Below are 23,808 nucleotides of genomic sequence, written 5' to 3'. Positions count from 1 at the left end.
GATAATCTGCCCCGTTACAGTAGATATTTGTAGTTATAATATCGTAAGCAATGAATCGCATTTATTTCGCATATCATAAGCGTCTTTTAGATTCGTGATTTTTATAAGTATATTTTTCATTTGTAGGGATACTGAATAAAAACATAGATTGTTTAATATAAAGCGCTTCTTTGATAAAATTAAATTTAGACCATTCTCTCTGGATTTCCCCTGATTTTTCTCTTTTTATTTTTAAATATGATGTGTAACGGTTGTAGATTTATTAAGTGTAATAAACCGTCGTCCGTTAACAAGATCCATGTACTACCGTCGTTCGTTATTTTCCTCTTCTGACTAGCTCTGTGCTTGTCGCGCAACCTGAAAACGGGCGCGAAAGCACGAAATAATAAAGGAAAGCAATGGTCGAAGGCTCTTAGAAAACGGTGCGAAGGAAAAGGGAACGTAGAGAATATTCGGGGTTATCGAATAAATGTGCCGGCTTATTTAGTATATCTCTGCCGAATTTCTTTACTGCTTATATCCACATCAGCGCACTATTTACGCTGGCTGAGAGATTCGCGATACGCAGCCTAATTGTACGAAACGCGTGAGAGAGAGACGGAAAATACAACTCTGAATGACACGCAGCCGATGCTGTTTACATGCGCTCGCTTCCCGGAATTCCCGCTCACAATATCGAAAAGAAACGGACAACTTACGCGGGCGAATGCTGCTGCAGACAGCTACGCCTTAATTCCCGGGTCTGATTATGCGAAGGTCGTCGCTCAGGGTTGCCGAGATTGGGAGGTCTACGGGTCGATGCTCGTGGATCGTGGGCGACGGGTCGGATCTCCCTGTCCGGGTGACGGCCTTCGATTCGGTCGTCCTCACACGCCGGTCGCTGCTGAATATCTCCCTCAGTCACAGTGTTCACACTTCTCAATTTCTTGATTTCACTCCGCCGGAATCGGTACGTCGCTTGATTTTTCAATAAAGAAAAAAAAACAAAGGGATTTCGATCGCGCGCGGTCTCCTTGCCGGTCTCACGTGTACTCCGCGAACCCGGTGCCTTTTTCTATTTCTCTCTCTCTCTCTCGCTGCGCGGGTCTTCCGCGCATGGCGCGCTATTTTAAAAATCGCTCATCTGTCTCTTGACGAGCCCGCTCGTTACAGATGATATACTATAAATATGATCGATGACTGAAAATAAATTAATATGAATTCATAAGAGTAAGTTTGAATCACAATAATTTTTTCGCCTTATCAACGATTTTTAACCAATCTTACAACGAAAACATAACTATAAAGAAAAAAAAATTAATATATTTTAGATTCATAATTTATACTACCGGTCATGTATTTTTACGCCCCCCCCCCCCCCAAGGAAAATTATTGGTTAACATTTAAAGAATTATGTCTTCAAAAATAATCTATGTGACGGTGTAGGCTGGTCATAGCCTACACCGTGTATGCCTGTATTCTCTCTCTCGGGCGAAAGCACACGGCCGGCATCAAACGCACGTTTTTATCACGTGCCTGATGCCTGCCCTTTTCATTTTCAGCAACGCACGAGAGCGGAGGACGAGGCCGGGGACGCAACGACGCGATCGAACATTGAGAGTGCGAGAGAGAGAGAGAGAGAGAAAAACTATAGTCTAGTGGTTGGGCTTGGCGCGCGGCACTTGTCGCGACCGGCATTGCCGCGTGCCGCCGATTAGGAGGCGAGTGGTGGGAGAAGGCGTGAGTAGCCGGCTCTGATGCACTCGCGACAGTGATGCGCACGCACACGAGAGTAATCGGCCGCATTAGTTAGTTGGTGACCATCTCTGCGAAGCCTGCGCCCTTTGTTCGGGAAGAAGTTGGCATTCCTCGACAGATTGGCCGGACGGGATTCTCTCTGCCAGCGGTGCAGCAGTCAGGAGGTTTTCCTGCAAGAAGCCGTCATCGAGACAACACCCGACGGGTTCTTCTGCCAAATCGTCGGCCACATAGCAGCCAAGGGTCTTCCTGCCAAGCCGCCGGTGGGACACCTTCTAGATTGCCAGCGACAGCGACGTCCGCCAAATTTGGTCAGGTCATCCATTCCTCTCTCTCTTTATATCTCTCCTTTTCCTCGGCGATTTTCACGGTTCGCGTTGCTACGCCAGGCTTCCCCGAGCCGGCGTAGTTTTCGGCAGTGTCTAGTATAAGATGTCGTTTGAGTCGGTTAACGAGGTGACATGGCGCTAACGTGCCGGTCATCTTGTTTAGAATAAGTTCGCGTGTTATTAGTAATAAGTGGTTTGTACTCTCGTCGGCACTCGAAGTAGTGCGTTTATAATAAACGATTTATTAACGAAATTGAGTGTGTGAGAAGTTATTTTGCCCACTGTTCTCCTTCCTGCTTTGCTTGGAGCGATACACCGCCTCCCTTACCTCCCCCCTTTATAAATAATTGGTAATAGTGGTGAATTTATCGGCATTGCACGCCGACGCTATTACATCTACAGAAATGGACAAATTTGTGTTTGAAAGCTCTTTCCTTTCAAACGGTATATATCACGAATGCAAATGTTTTTCTAATCTTAGAATAAAAAAATTATATCTCAGATTTTTTAAACTTGATAGTATTAATAAACTTCGAATTTCATTTATACGTGTTTTTTCTTTATTCTGAAAAACGTTTTTTAAACCCTGTAACGCCAAGTAAGCGTGGAACGGTTTTTAACATTTTTTTCGGATAAGAAAATTCACGCTTTGTTTCAAATGCACGCCATTTTGGGCCAAGTTATTGTATCAAAGCGATTTTTTTAAATGTGAGGAAGTCTATCAGCTTTCATTTTTTACTACAAAATTTTTATTTTTTTTAAACTTTAATTTTCTGAAAAATACCATTTTTAATTATTTACAACTTTGGATATGTTGTTCAGGATGTTATAAACTATCTACTTACCAAGCGGCAATCATTTATCTTGGTCCGTTCTCGAGATATGACCTTGCATAAAAAATTACTTTTTTCGCATGAGTTATGTGCAAACTGTATTATTCAGTCAAATAGCCTCACTTTCATTTAAATCTACGAAATAAATATGTAGTAGGTATGCCTTAATGATTATAAGCATTGACCTCTTGAATTTTATTACTTTAACTTGTTTCTGCTTATATAAAGTTATCATGTAATTTTTAAATAAATAGCAAAAATGGAAAAAGGTCCCATTTTAAAAATTGAATATCTCAAAAGATCATTCTTAATTTATTTCATATTTGGATATATTGTTCAGGATCTTATAAGTTGTCTTTCTACTAAACGAAAATGTGCCTTTATGCTGCATTCGCGAGATACGACCTCGCAAAGGCAATACATTTTTATGTGTTGCAGCGTACATTCGCTCATTTTTTCACTCACATCTCAAAATTTTCTTAACTCAACTAAATTATATCTAAAACCTCGAATATTTATGACGTCTCATGGTTTGTTAATTGCCGTGGTAAAGATCCTATGAAATAAAATCTGGGCTCGAGTACGCTCGAAGGTTTAGGACGCCTGAAATACTCAATCCGCGCGTGCAGTCTTCCAAGACCGTAGTTATTTATGGCAATAAACTCCGAAATAATACCTCTAATATCATAAACATATTTAGCACCTTTTATATACTTCTTATTTTTACTACACAACACAAGTCATTGCTTACAAGCAAGTAGGTACAAATTAATTTGAATTAAAATTCAACATGTTAAAGTTATATAAGATATTTTATTTAAAACTTTTATTGTACAATCATTGACTTATGTTAAATTAATAGATATTACTGAAAAGGTAAAAAATACCGCTAAACGCATTTATTTTTAACATGTAACCCTGATCCAGTCATGTTTTTTTGTTTTTTTGTTATGTCGCGACTACGTAGCCGTGACGTGTAGTTTTAGAATATGTATGATCATTCATTTATTAGAAATTATTATAGTGACAGGAACTTACCTGGGTTATTATTTCGAGTTAAATTGGCTGCTTAGCTCTATCTCGATGAAGTATATGTGAGGTCGGTCGGTAATGATGCACGAACACTCGATTCAAGTAATTATTTATTTATTCAAAGACAGAAATGATTTCTCAAAAAATAACAATAGGTAAATTGTACGTTATTCGGCCGTCGCGCTTCGCGAATCAGCTCGTAAGAACTTTAACAAATTTTAATGCTATTGAGTAGTCGCGCATCGCGAATCCACTGCCGAAAAGTCGAGTCTCTGTTTTTATATTGACTCTTCGGCCCGTATTGATGTGTTGAGTAATCAGAAAATTAAAATGTCGGGCGCCCCAAATTTTTGGACTACTTATCTTTTAATTTCGCTGAGTTTGTATTTTGTAAAAATGCCGTTCGTCGTTTATACATTATTTCGTTTTTAATCGATTGCTGATGAAATCAAAATGAAGAAATATTTACGTCTCAGGACGTAACATTTTCATTGATTTTTTTACATTGATATTGTCTTCATTACTGCAATCGTGGAGAACTTGCCAAATGTGGCTTTCGCGAATGCCGTGAATAGATCGAACTTGTTTCCATTCCTCGATCTTTTCAGCTCAAAATCTTTGTAGTAAAATGTTTTTGTACCGTTAATTTTATTTCACAAGTATACTCGCTTACTTGTTTCACAAAATTCTCAGCATTTTTTATACAATCGGTTGGAGCTGAAGACAAGTTATGATTTGTAGCACAATGCTTTAATAATTCACTTATGCCATCACACCATTCCTTTCCATGTCCAGTTGCAGAAAAAATCCTCTTCATTTGATCAAACCAATTCACTAATTTATTTGCACTAACTAATTTGGTGGCTTGGGCGGTTGGTGCCGTACATAGCGAGGGGTGCCAAAGGAGCTGTCATAAAATAAACGCTTAAAGATATTTAATTTATAGTGTTTATGTTGGAATGTCGATCATACACAGCTTATATATTCTATTAAGACGCGCACGGCCTATGCCAGCGCGTGTGAGAGTGGGGGAGGGGGGGGGGAGCTGCTACGCTGCTCCTTTTCATTCGAGTTCCGGCATCCGAGCTATTAGCATCGTGACTTCGCTTAAGAGAAAAGGACGTGACTTTTGTTCATAAAATAAATAAAATAAACACTTATACTAGTGTCGATTATTTCCGCACCTACATCAACGACTATCCCAAAATTTTATTCATCTTTTATATTAAAACTCAAAATCCCCAAGTCGGAGGCGCCAGAAAGTTGCTGGAAAAAATAACTGAAAATCAAAATAGATTTTTTTGTGACACCTTGTGTAGAAGGTACGTTACTAATGTTGTGGAAGTGACAACGTCGCACGCCGCGCTGACAGTTGTATTCTGCTATTCAGTGCTCGCGTTTTCGTTAATCTATAAGTCTTAAAAGTTTTTTTAAACATGTATAATATTCTTATGAATGTGGAAAAACAAAAAGGGAAATTTATAAAGCTTGGCAACAAAAGAAAAATCGAGAATCTTTTGGTAACCGTAAGAGCAAGACAAAAAGAAAAAAGAAGTTGTTCTAAAATAGAAGTTAGTGTATAATTGAGTTTTTGATTACAAATAAATATAATTTCTTTTTCTTCTGTGCGAATCAGTATGAAAATTATTACTTGCTTATGCATTATATTATTATAAGAAGTTACAACAATTTCAGTAAATTTAATAATTGTTATGTTTATGTACAGGTTGATACTGTTGAAAATGTGAGTAACAATGGTTTACTACAAGGGCGTGCAATTATTGAAAAAGAAACTTTGGTTAAAAATATGTGGTGTAATGTGTGTGCCAAACCATTGTCTCTTCGAGACTTGGTAAATGAAACAAATTATGGGATAGTCTGCAAATGGTTTATAAAATGTAGCTCTTGCGATGCTATTGTTAAAGTGGAAACTGGAACGCAAAGTAACAAATATTATTATGTCACAAATCTGAAATCAGCCGTAGGTATGTACAATAGTTATATAAAATCAAATTGTGAACAAATACATATGTCCATATATTTGAAATAATAATCATTTTAAATGTTAATAGGTATGATTGATGCAGGTATTGGCGAAACTAAATTGAATACCTATTTATCAGCGTTGAATTGCAATACACATGAAGCCAAATCCTTAAAACGACACGAGAGATTTGTAGGAAAAGAAATAGAAAATCTGGCAAAAGAATCTTATATGGCAGTTTTAGTAGAAGAAAAACTAGCAACTACTGAACATCAACGTAGAATGTAAGTTGCCTTTAACAACATAATGTATATTGGAAGGAGATTGTATAGACACAAATATTATACATATCTCTATCTTGATTACTAACATAATCAATTCTATGAAAAGATTGGTTCGCTTAATTTTTAAGATCATAATTTATATTTATGAATCACTGTACATAAGCTTTATTTACATTAAGTCATTAAAATGTCCTAGGTTATAATTTATACATACAATTAACTACGTTATCATTCATACTTACTATTTATATGTATATTTCATGTCATTGTACAAAAATGTTATGAAACTTTATCAAAATAATGCATCGAAAAATGACTATATACAACCTGTCATAGACTGAAATTACACAATGAAATTTATATATAATATTGATTTTTACAACGATTTACTTATAATTTATATGTTGTAACGGAGTGGATACCGTTTAATTAATTTATTCGCGCGATCGTACCGAAGGGCGCACGTAATTACCTACGTCAAACATGAAAATCGGAGAGCAGGAGGGAACGGGTGTCAGTCAACCAACTATCTACTACCGTGAAATAAATACGTCGGAGATCTTTTCGATATCGCAAGCGAGAACTTTTATTACCTCTTCTTATTACACTATGTTCGGCCCGCGTGTTTATGTTTACATCTCGCGTGCACGACAAAAACATACAGTGTCGTATCGCTCGCCGCTCATGGTTCGTTGAGTTATTACATCCACGCTTTTCGTCGAATACGAGAGGTTAGTTATTTAGTAATTTTATCGCGATCGCGAAATTAAGCTGGCCAGTTTAGCTTTTTAGCACTCGTACAAAGAACGGAAGAACAAGTTCGCACTCTGGTCGCGGTAAAGTCTGTCTTTGTCGCGTCGAGGGAGCTCGCGCTTCTCGGTTTTGTCCTCGATGGCGAAACTCCTCACTCGCACACAGCTCCGTCAGGCTATCTCCTTGATTCGCCTTCGTACTCCATGGGAAAACTCGGGAAAACGTCGAAAGACTATGTGGCACGGCTCTGCGATCGGGTTCTAATCCTCGGTTTGCGGCTCTCTGTATCGGTAGTTAATCCTGCACTGGTCATTTTCATACGCGCGCGTTTCGTCACGTCTCGTGCCGAATTCCCTTATTACATTTTTCGTCTAGCGGTAGGTGCTGCCCCCGCAGGCAGATACCAGGTTAAGCTATTAGCGCTAATACGACGTTTACCGTCACAATGTTTACATATAACTGCAATAATTATACATGTATCAAATCATATGATTCAATTAGGGTAACATTTTTTCTACTTTGATTACTAAAATAAAATGATTTTTTAAATATAAATTTTTTATTTATACTGAGATTATCTTTTATTACGCGTCCTTCACAATTTGCATTTGTTTTTTATTATACAGCAATCCTTTGATGACTGCAGATATAGATGCCAACAACTCGAGTACTGATCTAATAGCTTCTATTGATGCTGCATGGATAAAGAAAGGCCGCCAAAACAATAGTTTCAGTGGTACATGTAGTTAGTTTTAGTATTGATACGTTATTGGATCGATTTTTCATTATTATTAATTGTTATTTAGGACATGCTTCCATGATAGGATATTTCAATAAAAAAGTTATTGCTTACGCATATCACGAAATTTATTGCAAACAATGCAAAGTAAATAAAGATAAGAAACACGATTGTAGACGTAATCACAGTGTCTCTTCGAAGACAATGGAGGCAGACATGGCAGAAGAACTAGTATTAAAAAATAATGATTTAGTTAGTGAAAATTGATAGTAGGTGATAACGATGCCTCTTATCTTGCATCCTCGAGACGTTTATCACCTTACGGTATTACTAAATGGTCTGATTTTAATCACGTTAAATAAACATATAATTCGAAGTTATACGACATGAAATTGACAGCGTCGCTTAGAGAATATTTTTGTAAAGTTTTTGCTCCAACAGTATCAAAAAATAAAGGAAATGAAGTAAAAGTAAAAGCTACACTGGAAAATATTATATCGCATTCATTTGGAGAGCATGAAAACTGAGACTTATTCTGTACTCGAGAAAATGATGGTACTCATGTTTATAAATATTTTAAAAATGAAAGGAGTTTATCAGATTTGAATCTGCGAGAGAAATTAAAGAAAATACTGCAGCCATTTATAAATAACTCTTCGCAGATAGCACAGCGTACATCTAGTCAAGCAAACGAATCATTTAATAATACAGTGATGACAAAGCACTCAAAATCGGTATTTTATGGTGGTTCAGAGTCCCACTGATTTCGACTAGCTATAGCTGTTTGCCAAAAAAATCTAGGTCATACTTTTATTGTTGGTTTACATCAACAATTAAATTTATCTCCAGGAAAATTAACAGAAAAATATCATAAGAGAAAACAAGATCAAAGTTTCCATGAAATAGAAAAAAAGAAATTGATACTAAATAAAAAACGACGTACAATTTTAAAGAAAAAGAGAAATTTAAAAAATAGCCTATTGGAAAATCGTGAAGGAGTATTTTATCAATCAAGGTACGGTTAATATATTAATATATTATTATATTGTTATTATTATTATATATTATATTAATATGTTAATATATTATTACAATTATATTACTCGAATACTTTTGATTTGATTGACGAAACTATCTTGATTGGTAAATGTCTACATTGATTGGTATGATTTAATTTGTCGCATTCATTAACTAATTGATAGTGAAACTTGACTGAAAAATGCTATTTGTTACATTTTGTTTTTGTTTTATAAAGTATTTTTTTTGTAGATAATGTTGATGTCAATTATTCTGAAATCGTGATATTTGATATCAAAACAACAGGTTTTCCTTATACTGATGCAATAATTCAGGTGATTTATTTTATATTTTTTATGAAATACTTTTTGTTAATCAAATATTTTTGTATTGTTATTTTTATAGATTGCTGCTACTTGTAAAAATAATAATTTTAATATTTTGTAACAGGCTGTCGCTTAGTCGATAATCTCTAGAAAATACCTTTATTACGACTAGACGAAGCCTTGTTATCTCTGTGCTTAAAGCACAGTAACCTACCTTGTCTCGGAGTGCGCCTGCGCAGAGTCTCTTACTATTCCGAGTTGGGTTCCCCCAACTCACCGCTTGGCGGCGCTGTCGCCCCTTGCTAGTAGCGCTCGTGCGGCCGCCGCTGGAACTTGAGTTGTCGATTCGCGTCTATCGGTATTCGCACGATTCGTGCTACGCAACCGGCGAATTCGAATCCACTGAAAATAAACACTGACGCGACCTCCGGACAAAGGAAAGACTAAATAACCGAAACTCGTTTAAATAGAAATGATGATTGATTTATTCAACAAAATCAATGACACGGGGAATCTGCCGAGAGTCTAACGCACGCACGCGTGAATGACAAGACACGCTAAAATTGAGAGAGAGAGAAAACCGCGATTACCGCGAACTACCTGCTCGCACGCAACAAATAAATTCTTCGCGCTCGCTGCGCGGATTCGCACGCAAATTATAACAACAATTAAAAAGGGGGAAAAGGTGCACCTACCGCAAGAACGACGAGGATACGGTGGCCAACCGTATCCGACTAACGAAACGTTAAACTGCCGCTTCGCTGCTTGCCGCACCACCGAAATTACTGCTGTTGTTGTTGTTGCTGCTGCGGTTGCTTCTGTTGCTGCTATAGCTGCTACTGCTGTTGCTGCTGTTGCTGCTGTTGCTGCTACTGCTGCTATTGCTGCTGTTGCTGCTGTTGCTGCTATTGGCACACCACCAAACACAAAACTCGGCTCGGGAACAGGTTAGCGCGACGCACTGACTGAGTGACACAGTCATACTGCCGGTCGGAGCCTCCCCTCCCGGTCATTGCCCCTACGCGCTCTCTCTCTCTCGCGAACCGAACGCGGCTCCTCTCGCTTAGCCGCTCGTTAACCTCGCGCGAGTCTTACGATTTTCGGTAATCGTTGCAATTTATATCATGCCTGATAAACCAATGCAACCACAAGCATCTGAGGTTACTGGTATAACAATTTGTGATAATATAATATACTTAAAAGGACAAGCTGTAGAAACTGTTTTTGCTAGAGACGCTTTTATGAAATTTTTATTTTTTTTAAAGTCCATCATGAAACCATACATATTGGTAACTCATAATGGCAATAACTTTGATATACCACGAATTTGTAATTTAGCTAAGTCGTTGAATCTTTTTAAGGAATTCATGTTATTCGTCAAAGGTGGTTGTGATACTCTACGTTTCTTTAAAACTATAGAGACCAAAGACTTCAGTGCTACTGAACGTATAAAAGAAAAGTTATCTTTTAAACAAGACATTTTAGCACATGAATTTTTAGATAAAGATGATCTTAAGGGGGCTCATAATGCACTAAACGACGTGCTAGTTTTACAAAAACTATTAGAAAAATTATGTATTAATAAGGATGCTATTGTAAAAAATACTTCAAATATTGACTTTATTATTAATAAAAAAGGTAGGATCCAAAAAATAAAAGAAAACAATAATTCCTTATCAACATTATCGATTTCAAAAAGTATGAAGGGCAAAATTTCAAAGGCAGGTATTAATAAAACGATACTTGTACAAGCTTTTGAAACTGGAGGTTTGGATAGTTTAACCATAATTTTAGGGGAAAATATCAACAATAAACCGAGAGTCACTAAAAATAAAAAAATTATCAAATCTATTTTTGATGGATTAACCAAAGAAAAAAATAATTAGTTTACAATATTTGTTGTAATAATGAATGTCACTATAGATATTGTGAATAAATATTAATACGATACTAAATACTGTATTTTCACCTTTTCACACCACCATTTTATAGACAGTAATTACACTTACTCTACTACTTATGTTAGCTCGTTTGAATTTCACAAGAATTATATTGATGCGCTGTTGCCAAAGTTATGGCATATGCGCTTCCACAGAACTATTGAAGGGAAAGATTCATTTTTCATACTTTTCGTTCCATTGTCTCTGAAATGAAGTCGTTAACCCTATGTTTTCAAAAACTGAAATTTTTTATAAAAAATATACATAGTTTTCATTTTTAATTTCCGAAGTTTATCATTTAGTTCCAAAGTTATTATTGATTTCGTGACGTTTCCCATAAGGTTGCGTGTTAAATTGGCGATTTTTCGAAAGTAGTTTTTTCGAAAACGAATCCGTCAACCATGGTATTTTTTAATTGCAAAATAATTCTACGTACTTTATATACATAACATCTGAATTTCAGGGCATTTTACCATTCCAATAGAAATCGCCCAAGCCACCTTAAATTGAAATCTATTCTTGAAATGTGCAGCCACGCCATCTGATATTACAGTAATGTTACTTTTATCACCTTCAATGAATGTCATATATTCTTTCATTATCAATTTCAGTGGTGCTAAAGTAAATGCTGTATCATGCTTCATAATGTCACTGTTTATGCCAAAACTTACAATATTTTTTCCGATATAATAAACCGACATAAAAAAGAAATTTGCTTATTAGTTCAGAAATAGCTCTGAATTGTATCTTTTTGTACGATTGCTCAATTTTCTATGAAATTCCTACGTAAAATCAAACGATAACGATTCAAAAGTCCATCTTGTTTTTCTAGTTTAATACCAGACTGTTGAAGTTCATTTATTCGCCCGAGCTTACTCATTATATTTACGTAACTGTTCTGCTCTTTAAAAAATATATCTAATATGCAAGTTTTTTAAAAAAGATCATTTTTTTCCACACTGTGAAAGTGATTTCCTTATACAGTACATCTTCTGATTAAAGTAACCGTTTTATGTTTACGGTCATCACAGTCTCAAAAGCCGCAGGAATCATTTTTTATGGAGCATATAATTATTGACAGGAGGTCTTGCTTAAGAATAGAAAAACTGAGAGTTCTTTATTTTCAACACATTTTTTAGAGTCTGATATATAAACTTACCAATTTTAAATACACACACTCTCATTTGAATAACTCCTCTGGAACGGCAGAAATCGGAAATATAGTCATTACAGAAATTGTAGGATTTAGAGCGAAGTGTCATATGATGATCTTGGATTTTTTCTTGAACTCAATCTTCAAGGTCATATGAAGGTCAACTTTGTTTTTAAAATAGAAAAGTCAGTTTAAATAGATCTACCATAATTAAGCAAAAATCAGAAAAAAATGATCAATATAATACTTGTTCAGCTTAGACAACAACAACAAAAACAACAGAAGTAACAGCAACAACAAGAATAATAACACAGTTCAACTAAATTTTTGAACCTGAGTAAGATATATCGTTTCTTGTAAATTTTTTGAAGCTGAATCCAAATTTGACCACAGAATTGCTCTAGCACGTCAGGTTTTTGAGATATCCTAACCTAAAAGTCCAAAAATCGACGTTTTAGCCTATATTTGAGGTTATGTATCATCACCATATTCTTTGTTCACAAAAAACTACAAACGTCATCACTACAAACGGCATCTTAAAGTACAAGTCTTGCCCTTTGAAATGCCGTTGAGTGTGCTCAAATAGCTCATTTTTTCTTTGAGATACTTAATTTTCAAATATTCCATTTCCATGAATTCTCTTCCTCTTGAAATCTATAGGATTCTTAATACGAGTATTTCTTTGTCGAACTTTGATACTTATGTTGTCTTTTTTAATTTCAACTCATTTTTCAGATGTCTTTTATAATAATACGATTGTTGTGACCGAAAACTAGTAGATATCAAGTTTCGTCATCCGAAAATATCCACCCCTGTGTATCTTGAAAGGGGTGAAAAAAGCAAAAACGTTCTAACGGTATTTTCATTTGTAAATTTCCACGTATTTTGGTACAGTTTTTTTTAAATAAGTTCATGAGGATAAGAAAATAATATAAGTCAAGTTCGGTAACCGAAGCTGTATCTTATAGGATGTGAAAAGGGGATGAAAACGTAAAAAAACGGTCTCAAAGTATTTTAACTTAGCACGTTTCACGTATTTCGGTACAGATTTTTAAAAAGTTCAGTTTATTAGAGTAAAGAAATAATGTAACCTAAGTTACGACATTCTGAGCCACCCCTAATTTGCCTTTTAACCCCCTTTTCACCCCCTATGAGATGATTAAGGGAATTTTCGGCCACAACAATCGTATTGTTGTAAAAGACACTTGAAAAATGAGTTGACATTAAAAAGACAATATAAGTATCAAAGTTCGACACCGAAATATTAAGAATCATATAGATTTCAAGAGGAAGAGAATTCATGGAAATGGAACATTTGAAAATTAAGTATCTTAAAAAAAATATGAGCTACTTGAGCAAACTCAACGACATTTGAAAGCGCAAGGATTGTATTTTAAGATGCTGTTTGTAGTTTTTTGTAAACAAAGAATATAGAGATGTTACATAACCTCAAATATAGGCTAAAACGTCGATTTTTGGACTTTTAAGTTAGGATATCTCAAAAACCTGACGTGCTAGAGCAATTCTGTGCTTCTTCATTCAATTCTTAGCTTAATCCCTTCTATAAAAATTGATGTAAAGTCATTTTATTCGTGATCTGATTGGCTGAGAGAGATCACGTGAGGATGTGACAGCCCATTTGTCTTTTTAATAGTGTATAGTGTATAGTAACCGTGATCTAGAGTTACTGGTAGAAAAGACCGTGTCTTGCTTCGCTTAACATCTTTTGCAATCATTGCAATCGCATTGTTTGAATTTATTTCAAGATAGATTTGGTAAGTATAATTAACAAATGTAAATTTTGATAAAAATATTTGATAGTATTTAAGAAAACTATATTTATTTAAGAAAAGTATGGTTATTGTGAGCTAGGTTATGTTCAATATCGGTTTTAGTTTCGTATCTAATTAATTATATATTGTTGTCGCTTTTAGTTTCGCATCTAATCAACTATTATAATATTGTTAATAATTCACGTTGACGACTAAATTGTAATGTTTTTTTAGGAAATGATGGATGTTGAAAATCAGGAGAATCAGGCACCTTTCACTCCTGATGAAAATTTTGACTACTTAACTGACAAAGATGAACTCACGTAAGATATTTTTTTAATTTAATAATATAAAATATTTTTTTGTTTCATATATCATCTTAAAAAAATTGTTAATTTTCTAGAGAGATGAAAGGTTACGTTGATGAGGTGCATGCACCTACCGTTGTTGGAAAAACTAACAAATTTGATCTTTTCAAATTTGTTATGAATAATGGGGGAAACAAAAGAATTGTTGTTCTCATTTGGGGCCAGAGCTTGATAACAAAATATGTAGAAAACATTACTATTGGCAAGGTGCGTTGAATTTACCTGTTTGATATATTTTTTTACATTATTTAGAAAATATATATCATTATCTATAACATGATATGATTATATATTATGTAGATTTTGAATATCGAGAAAGCCTACACGAAAGCTACAACTTACTACAAGCAAAACAGCAACGTTGTTCCATTTGAACTCATCATCAAGGATATAACGAATATTGAATTTCATGGGGATTACAACAATACTAATCCTATTGACCAAGAGAAAGTAGCTGTATGTACATTTGAAAATCTGAGAAAGGCGTCAGGATTAATCCGTAAGTTTGTCTTTCGCTTGCATAATTTTTTAAATTCAATTTGATTGAAATATTTACAATTTATATTTATTTACAAATTTTTGATTTTTCAAATTCAATTTGAGTTTGTCTTTCGCTTGCATGATTTTTTCACTTCAATTTGATTGAAATATTTACAATTTATATATTTACAGTTTTTTAATTTTATATATTATAAAATTTATTTTATATTTACAATTTTTTTATATTTACAATATATAATTTTATACATTTACAATGTTCACAGGCCTCGAAGGCAATCTTAAAACAGAATTTTTTAAAACTGAAAATCAGTTCAAGAGGGAGACATATGGGCTTGGCTGCATTACCGATGGAAAGTACAAAGTGAACATTCATGTGAGAAATTACACTGAGCTTGAGATTCAAAAAGGAAAACGCATCAAAGTCATTGGAGAAGTAGATTCATCTGGTACGTTGGTTTTATAATATTAAAAATGGTTACCCTTATCATAAAACATTTCCTATTTGCACAATTGTGAAAAGAAGGTATCTTATTTTATTGTATACATTTCAGCTCAAGGAGCAGTGTTAGTCATCATTTGCAGAGATTCAAACTCCATTGAAGAAGTTGCAGGCAAAGAAACTATGTCTGCAGCACAATTAGCCGCAGGAATACGGACTCCTAAACGGGAACGAGAGTAATTTTATTTATTGAAGTTTATTGCAGTTCTTGGAATTAATCTTCACTTTTCTTAATAGATGTTCTAAATGAGACTTGGAAAGTTTTTATTTTAGTATTTAACAATTAAGTTCACTTGTTTATTTGCTTTCTTTAAATCGTTCATTTATTTTCACGTTTTGCATAAGAAAAACTGCATTTGTAAATTCTTAACAATCAATAACAATCGAAACATTTCGATTTGCATGAGTATTATTAAATAATATGATGAGACTTCGTAAAAAAAGTATTAATGACAATATAATGAGACTTAGAACAAAAAATATTAATGACAACTGATAGCTTTAGGACGCTACTATTTCAATAATTCTATTATAGATTTAGTTTAATTATAATTGAATATTTAAAAAAAATTGTGATTAATGTAAATCAACATAAATATCTCTATGCTATAAATTTTAATAATTGTTTGAGCCAAATACTTGATATTTATTGATGAGTAATAAAATTACTATATGCTGTAAAAATGTAAATTGATAATAATGTAACAAAGTTTAATTTAAAATATTTTGTAACTAGCACATACTCTGTAAAAACTTTTAAACGTTTAACTATTATTATACCCTGTCCTTATAATGTAATGTAATGCAAGATTTTATCATAAGTGCTACTTCTATTTACATCTAAGTTGTAAAAATGCATTTTATGTCTATGTCATATTATATAAATATATAATACTCTACAGTTATACTACTAGCACATACTCTGTAAAAACTTTTAAACGTTTAACTATTATTATACCCTGTCCTTATAATGTAATGTAATGCAAGATTTTATCATAAGTGCTACTTCTATTTACATGTAAGTTGTAAAAATGCATTTCATGTCTATGTCATATTATATAAATATATAATACTCTACAGTTATACTATATTATAACTTATGGTACGATTAGTTATTGTAAAAAATGTAATTTTTTCATTAAAGGTTTTTTCAAATTCGTAATTCTATTTTATTAACAAAGGGAGAAAGTGCGTGAGTGAGAGAGAAAGCAATGGAGTGTAGAATGCCATCTATGATTGTTTGAAAAATTAAATGTTCGGGGCGCTGGGTAACACATGGGGACAAAGCATATCAAGATCATCAGATCTACGTATGTACGTATGTGACATGTGCGCGCCTGAAGAATAAGCTCTGAGCTTCGCAGTACGTCTTATTTACCGTCTAACCTTCAAACCTTCAAATTAAAGTAGATGTACGCGTGACAGATCTCAGTGCAAGCGAATATTCTTCATTTTTTTTTTGAGTGAAAATTAAATACAAGTTGTGCCAGGCTAATTTTATTTCAAGACCTCAAAGACAACAAACAAAATTATTTGTTGGTTCTGAAAATATTCTAACCTTTATAAAAAAATGCAGGTACAACATAATGCAATTTGATGTATGAGGTCAAGCTATTTCGCTAATTTTAAATTACTTTTCATTTACCAAATTCATATCAACTTTCAGAAAAGTATAATACAGTGAATGGGTATTTGCAAAAATAGCAAGTAACAACCGGTTCTCAGTAGTAACTTGCAGTTCAACAATACTTCACATATCTGAGTTTTGATTATTTGCACAGCTATTGTTATAGTGAGTAGAATTTTTATATGTATACAGATCTAAAATAAGTATCATAAAGTGCTATTATTGAATACAATAGTTAATGTCTATATTTGTTTTTGTATTTATTCAAGCAATATCGTATTAAATTTATTTTATTTTATTGAAATGATACACTCCAAGGTAGATATGGTGAAAAATCTATTTCTAAATCTATTTCTTGAGTGCTATTGTTTCTTTTATGAAATTGTCATAGGGTGAGTGTACTATACCAATATGCGACCATCTAAGAAACTGATGTACCATTTACCGGCCATTTAAGCTATATCTAATTTTAGATTGCTAAATGTAATGAAAATAATTTGATCACTTATTTATTGTATACTAAGACATAATTTAAAAAAGTTAGGCAACTGCTTAAAAGAAAATAAAGTCCTTTTATTCGCGGTTTCTTTATGTTTGGTAAATGGCCTTATTGAAAGCCATAAACGAAGACTGTACCAGTACCCGGCCACTTTTATAACCTTTTTAATCAATAATTTTGCTTTGTTTTATATTAATGCAAATGTTTTAATGCATCAAATAGGTTTAGTACATGTTTATAAAATTGGACGGGTGATGAGTGATGGTCGGTAATTGGCACAGTCGCCCTATTAGGCATACTATATAAGTAGCTTAATTAATAAAGCTATTGTGCGTAGTAAAATGTATTTTACATAATTATATTTTTTGTTTCAGGTTTTCTACTTGTACAGATTTACAATGAGTATTTCTCTGATATAATATATTACAATTTCTTGAAGTCTATGTTATTTTATTATATGTAAATAAACTTTTATATTGCTAAATGATGTACATACATATGTGTGTATTTTATTACTAACGCAAGCTAACCCAAACTAAACCAAGCCAAACCAAGTCCAACCCAACCCAACCAAGCCAAACCAAACCAAACCAAACCAAACCAAACCAAACCAAAACGAACCTAAACGAACCAAACCATACAGACATAAATCAAGCCTAAAGCCAAAAAAATCCAAGCCGAAAAGCAAAATAAACTAAGACAAAACAAAAATAAACTAAAAATTAAAACAAAGTCATTAAATATCAATATTTTTTAGTTCTAATTGTACTATTTAATTGCTGTTTAATAAAATAATTAGTTAGACAGAGAAAGAGACAAGAAGAGATTTTTTTGTATTATTATTTTACAATACATAAATCTATCTGTCCAGAACTTAAATCTAAGTTATTTCATTAATAATTGTCTCAAGCGTACAGAGACTTAAAAACTTGAAATATTAAAGAAATATTGAATTTTAACAATTAGCTTCTTAGAAATAAACGTAAATTTTTTTTTCTACTTTTCATTAATATTTTAGTAGACAATTCCATTATGGGTCGACGTAAACTTACGATCGCAGAAGTAGAGGTTTCTAAGCAAAACAGACGAGTCAAAGAAAGAGAAAATCAACGTAGAAGGCGAGAAATTGCTCGACAAGGAATTACTGATTATCATCGTATTTCAGAGTATAATATAGTTGAAAAAGATTATTTAGGATTAATGAATATTTTATGCAAACACTGCCAAGCCAATCATTTCAAAGATGAGAAAGTTTCAAATAAAGGATTATCATTCAATGACTGCTGTGGTCATGGAACGGTAACGTTGGATCCATTCCCAGATTTTCCACGTGAACTTTTGACTTTATTCAATGGAGAACACAATCAATCATCAATTTTTTTCAATCACATACGAAATTATAATAGTTGTTTATCATTTGCTTCATTTAATGCTAATTTAGTTAATTTTCAATCGCGTCGATCAGCTCCATACTGTTTTAAAATTCAAGGCCAAATCTATTATCAAATAAATACAGCTTTATATCCTAGCGATGGTGAAAATCCGCCGTATGGACAACTTTTTATAATCGATCAAAACGAAGCTATAGATTATCGATTGCAACAAAATCCCCTTATAGATTATGAATTAATGTCAATTTTAGATAATATTATTCGCAATGAGAACAGTTATGCCAAATCTTATGAAATGATGAAAGATGAAATTAGGATACAACAGCTAATAACAGATATGAGAAATGATTCTTCCCCTTCGGAACTTCAATTATTATTTTCATTGAAACCTGGCCAAGATAGTCGTAGATATAATTTTGAACAAGTCAATGAAGTTGCTGCAATATTTTCAACAACTGCTGACGGAGAAATACCTGAATCATACATTACCATAAGAAATAAGAATACAAAAAACTTAGAAATAGTTAGTTCTTTGGATCCTAACGTAGAACCATGGATTTACCCTTTATTTTACCCATATGGTACACGTGGTTGGCATACAAACATGTATCGTGAAAATTCTAATCGTAAAATTACACGTTTAGATTATACTAAATATAAAATAGCTATTAGAGAAGATGAATTTAATCCTATTATACGAGGACGAAGATTACTCCAACAATGGGTTGTAGATAGTTATGTGAAAATTGAAAAACATAGAATTCAATACTGCAAAAATCATCAAAAAGAATTACGAGCTGATACGTACAAAGGATTACATGATCACATAAGTAATAGTGCAAATGATATTAATGGTCACGTAGGCAAGACTATAATTCTTCCTTCATCGTTTACTGGCTCACCTCGGTACATGCAACAATGTTATCAAGATGCAATGGCTATTGTTAATGAAACAGGAAAACCAGATATTTTCCTCACAATGACTTGCAACCCAAATTGGCCAGAAATATCAGAAAATTTGTTGCCAGGTCAACAAGCTGCTGACAGACCAGATTTAGTAGCCAGAGTTTTCGATTTGAAAAAAGACCGATTACTTGATATCGTTGTAAAGAAAGCTTTTTTTGGAAAAGTTTCATCCTACGTGTATGTTATTGAGTTCCAGAAAAGAGGATTACCGCACATGCATTTATTAATTACATTAGAACAAGGATACAAAATGACCACAGCTGACATAGTTGATGAATTCATATCAGCTGAAATACCAATGAATCTAAACGAACCACGTTTATTCGATATCGTTATGAGAAATATGATACATGGACCTTGTGGCAACTGGTGCATAAAGGAGGGAAAATGTTCCAAAAATTTTCCAAAAGACTTTCATCAACATACTACTTTAGATGAAAACGGTTACCCTCATTATCGCAGAACAGATACGGGCATTGTTCACGAATGTCCTAATGGGCATAAAGTAGATAACAGATGGGTAGTTCCATATTGTGCCAAATTGTTATTAATGTTTGACTGTCATATCAACGTTGAAGTTGTTTCAAGTATAAAAGCTGTTAAATATTTGTATAAATATATTTATAAAGGGCACGATGCTGCTACCGTTGTAATTGGACAAGCGGAAAGTGGTAGTACTATTTAGCACGATGAATGTCGCAATTTCATTGAAACGCGCTATGTTAGTCCTGTGGAAGCATGTTACCGTATTTTAAGTAAAACATTGCAAGATAAAAGTCATACCGTTGTAAGATTATCAGTACACCTACCTCATGAACAAATAATAATAATTGCGGAGGATGAAAATGAAGTATCATTATTAGCTACTTTAAATAATTCAAGTAGTATGTTACTTGACTATTTTAAGTTGAATTCAACTAATGAAATAGCGAAGCAATATTATTATTCTGAAATTCCCAAATACTTTACCTATAAAAAAACCAAAGTTAATGGTCAAGTTGTTTCTTCCTGGACAACACGAAAAAAACATTTCAAATGCATTGGTCGAATGTATTCAATAAGTCCAATGCAAATTGAACTTTTTCATTGAAGATTACTATTACTTCATGTAAAAGGTGCAACAAGTTTCAATGATTTGAAATTCGTAGATAATGTATTACATCCTTCTTTCACAGCAGCCTGTCTAGCGTTAGGAATTATTGAAGATGACGATGAATGGAATAAAGCTATGGCAGAAGCTGTGAATTGGATGATGCCTAAACAGCTCAGGCATTTATTTGTTCTTATACTGATTCATTGTCAACCTATTTATTCTGAAAAGTTATGGGAAAAATTTAAAGACTCTATGTCTGAGGATTTTTCACGAAACAATGAATTGTATATCAGTTATCAAATGGCTTATTCCGAAATAAATGATATTTTGATTAAGGAAGGAAAAAGTTTGTCTGATTTTCCAACAATGGATCAAAATGTCATGATTAACGTAGTTGATATTAATAACATTGACGAAAGAAATCGTAGATTAGAAGTTGGTAATGAAAATTATAAAAAATTAAATTCTGAACAAAAAGTAATTGTTGATAACATTATTGAAGCGTCACGTTCAGATAATTATACTGGCACAACTTGCTTTTACATAGATGGTCAAGGAGGATCTGGGAAAACTTTCGTTTACACTACCATTTACAATCTTTTAATGTCAGATAATATCAAATGCTCTACAATGGCATATACTGGTATTGCTGCAACATTGCTGCCCAATGGAAAAACAGTGCACAAATCTTTTGGTTTACCAGTTCCAATGTTTAATGATTCATCTTCAAATATAAAAATACAATCTAATGAAGGTAAGATCTTAAAAAATACTAAAGTATTTATTTGGGATGAAGCACCTATGGCCCCGAGATACGCTTTAGAAATAGTCAATAGAACATTAAAATACATAATGAATAATGATCTACCATTTGGTGGCAAAATTATGGTTTTAGGTGGTGATTTCAGACAACTGCTTCCTATCAAAGTCCATGGTACGCGTAATGAAATATTAAATTTGTCTATAAAAAACTCCGAGTTGTGGCCACTTTTTTCAATATTCTATTTGCAAACTAACATGAGAGCATTACCCCATGAAATTGAATTTACCAAATATTTATTAGATGTCGGTAATGGAAAATTAAATGATGAACATGATAATCTGCAGCTCCCAGAACACTGTATATTACCTCCAAATGAATGCATTGTTCAAAACACTTTTGGAGCCTTAATAAAAAACAAAAAATTTGATGATCTTAGTCATTGTGTTATTCTATCTGCCAGAAATGTTGATGTAGATGATATGAATAATAAAATTACTGATTTATTAGATAAAACTACTGAACGTATTTACACTGGTACAGATAGCACAGAAAACTGTGATAATGGTAACATGGATCATGAAGTTCTTTTACCAGAATATCTTATTTCTTTAAATCCACCTAATTTTCCTCCTCATAAATTACGTTTAAGGAAATTTTGTATAGTAATGTTAATTAGAAATATTAGTCTCAGTGAAGGATTATGTAATAGAACAAGGTTACAGATAATTGATTTTTCCAATCATTTATTAAAATGTAGAATATTAACTGGATCTAAACGCAATAACATAATACTGCTTAATCGAATTACATTATATTGTGATAATCAATATCCATTCATTTTTAAAAGAAAGCAGTTTCCAGTTCGTTTGGCTTTTGCCATGACTATTAATAAAGCTCAAGGACAAACTTTAGCTCAAATTGGTATCGATCTTCGAAGAGATGTTTTTAATCATGGTCAACTATATGTAGCTATGTCTAGAGTGAGATCATGGGATTCATTAAAAATTTATTTAGGAAATCAAAGACAAACTTTGGTTGTAAAAAATTATATTTATACAGAATTATATCAATAAGAAAATTTTATGAAACCAATTTTATTTTACGTATCAGTAAAAGATTTGGGCGCGCGAAGCGCGCTGTGATGTTCTAGTAGATCTATAAAGGCTTAAGTCTTAATCCGATTTCGTCTAGGGGATTAGGCGGATTAGACGGATTAGTCATTCATACTGAAGATAGATCGAGTGTCACAAGTCAAGTGACTTAAGGTGAGTTCAACTCGATTCGAAAGAAGACACTAAAACGAAATCATCAAACGTAAAGGCGAATACACGTATAACTATACGTGTTTAACGGAGCGGCGGTTAGCTCTGCATCGTAGGAGTTTGTGCGTTAATAAATTTCACATTTTTGTAGAATAACCACCTCGTTACACTACGTATAAGGAAACATATAACTTTTTTTTCAACAATTCCATTGATCTCAACATTAACTACATCATTTAAGCTTGGACTTTGTCGGGAACAATGAAAATCATCTTCGAGAAAATATTTTTCGGCTAGTTTTATAGTTTCAACGTCTAAAAGATTTTCAGACAATCGATCTGGTTTATTGTCTAAACCTTCATTTTCTACAAGCTGTCGCGAAACTCTAATCATAGGTTCTTCATTGCCTCTTAAATGAGAAAGAACATAATTCTTTAAAAGACTGCGTATGAATCCTACTATTTCTTGGAAAGTTAGCCGATCATTTTCCAAAGCTAAACTAAAATTTTCATTCTATTCATCGCATATTTTACTCTCATTTAACGCTATTTTGTTCTTTGTAGTGTCATAATGTTTTATAATCTTGCAATCAATTTCTTCATTAAAAGTGTTAAGCAATTGCTTACGTTTTCGATTGAAGTACTTTGGCAACGATGTCGGCTTGACGCTTGAAGGTAGTTTCAATGGCAATAAGAGAAATTCGTTTGCAACAAGAATGTCATCCACTTCTTCATATAATTGGATGTTAGCAATAGAGGTTTAAGAATCTGCAGGCAGTAAACATTGAGAACCCCGCGCTTGGTTGAAAGATTGTAACAACGTTGATTCTTGCATATTGTTTCCAGAGATGGTCTTGAATTTCTTATAGCATTTCCTACACACATAGCCATCTTCAGTAATATCTTTTTTTTAATACCCTTCAGACATCAGTAATCCATTC

The 23,808-nt window shown here is 33.4% G+C and overlaps 3 protein-coding genes across 9 annotated transcripts in view; 2 read left to right on the top strand and 1 right to left on the bottom strand.

Annotated features, from left to right (window-relative positions):
- The window catches only part of LOC131663255 (protein draper-like), an 859,806-nt gene that overhangs the window by 746,001 nt on the left and 89,997 nt on the right, over window positions 1–23,808 (bottom strand). The window lies entirely within an intron of this gene.
- LOC131663508 (uncharacterized) lies at window positions 18,426–20,435 on the top strand. The gene has a single exon (XM_058933963.1). The coding sequence runs from the start codon at window positions 18,426–18,428 to the stop codon at window positions 20,433–20,435; it is 2,010 nt and encodes a 669-aa protein (XP_058789946.1).
- LOC131663499 (ATP-dependent DNA helicase pif1-like) lies at window positions 20,979–22,679 on the top strand. The gene has a single exon (XM_058933951.1). It carries the CDS (start codon window positions 20,979–20,981, stop codon window positions 22,677–22,679), a length of 1,701 nt encoding a protein of 566 aa, XP_058789934.1.

Source organism: Phymastichus coffea, unplaced genomic scaffold, assembly GCF_024137745.1.
Source record: "Phymastichus coffea isolate CEN01 unplaced genomic scaffold, Cenicafe_Pcof_1.1 PCOF00002, whole genome shotgun sequence".
Lineage (NCBI taxonomy): Eukaryota > Metazoa > Arthropoda > Insecta > Hymenoptera > Eulophidae > Phymastichus > Phymastichus coffea.
This window is presented reverse-complemented; position numbering and strand designations above follow the sequence as displayed.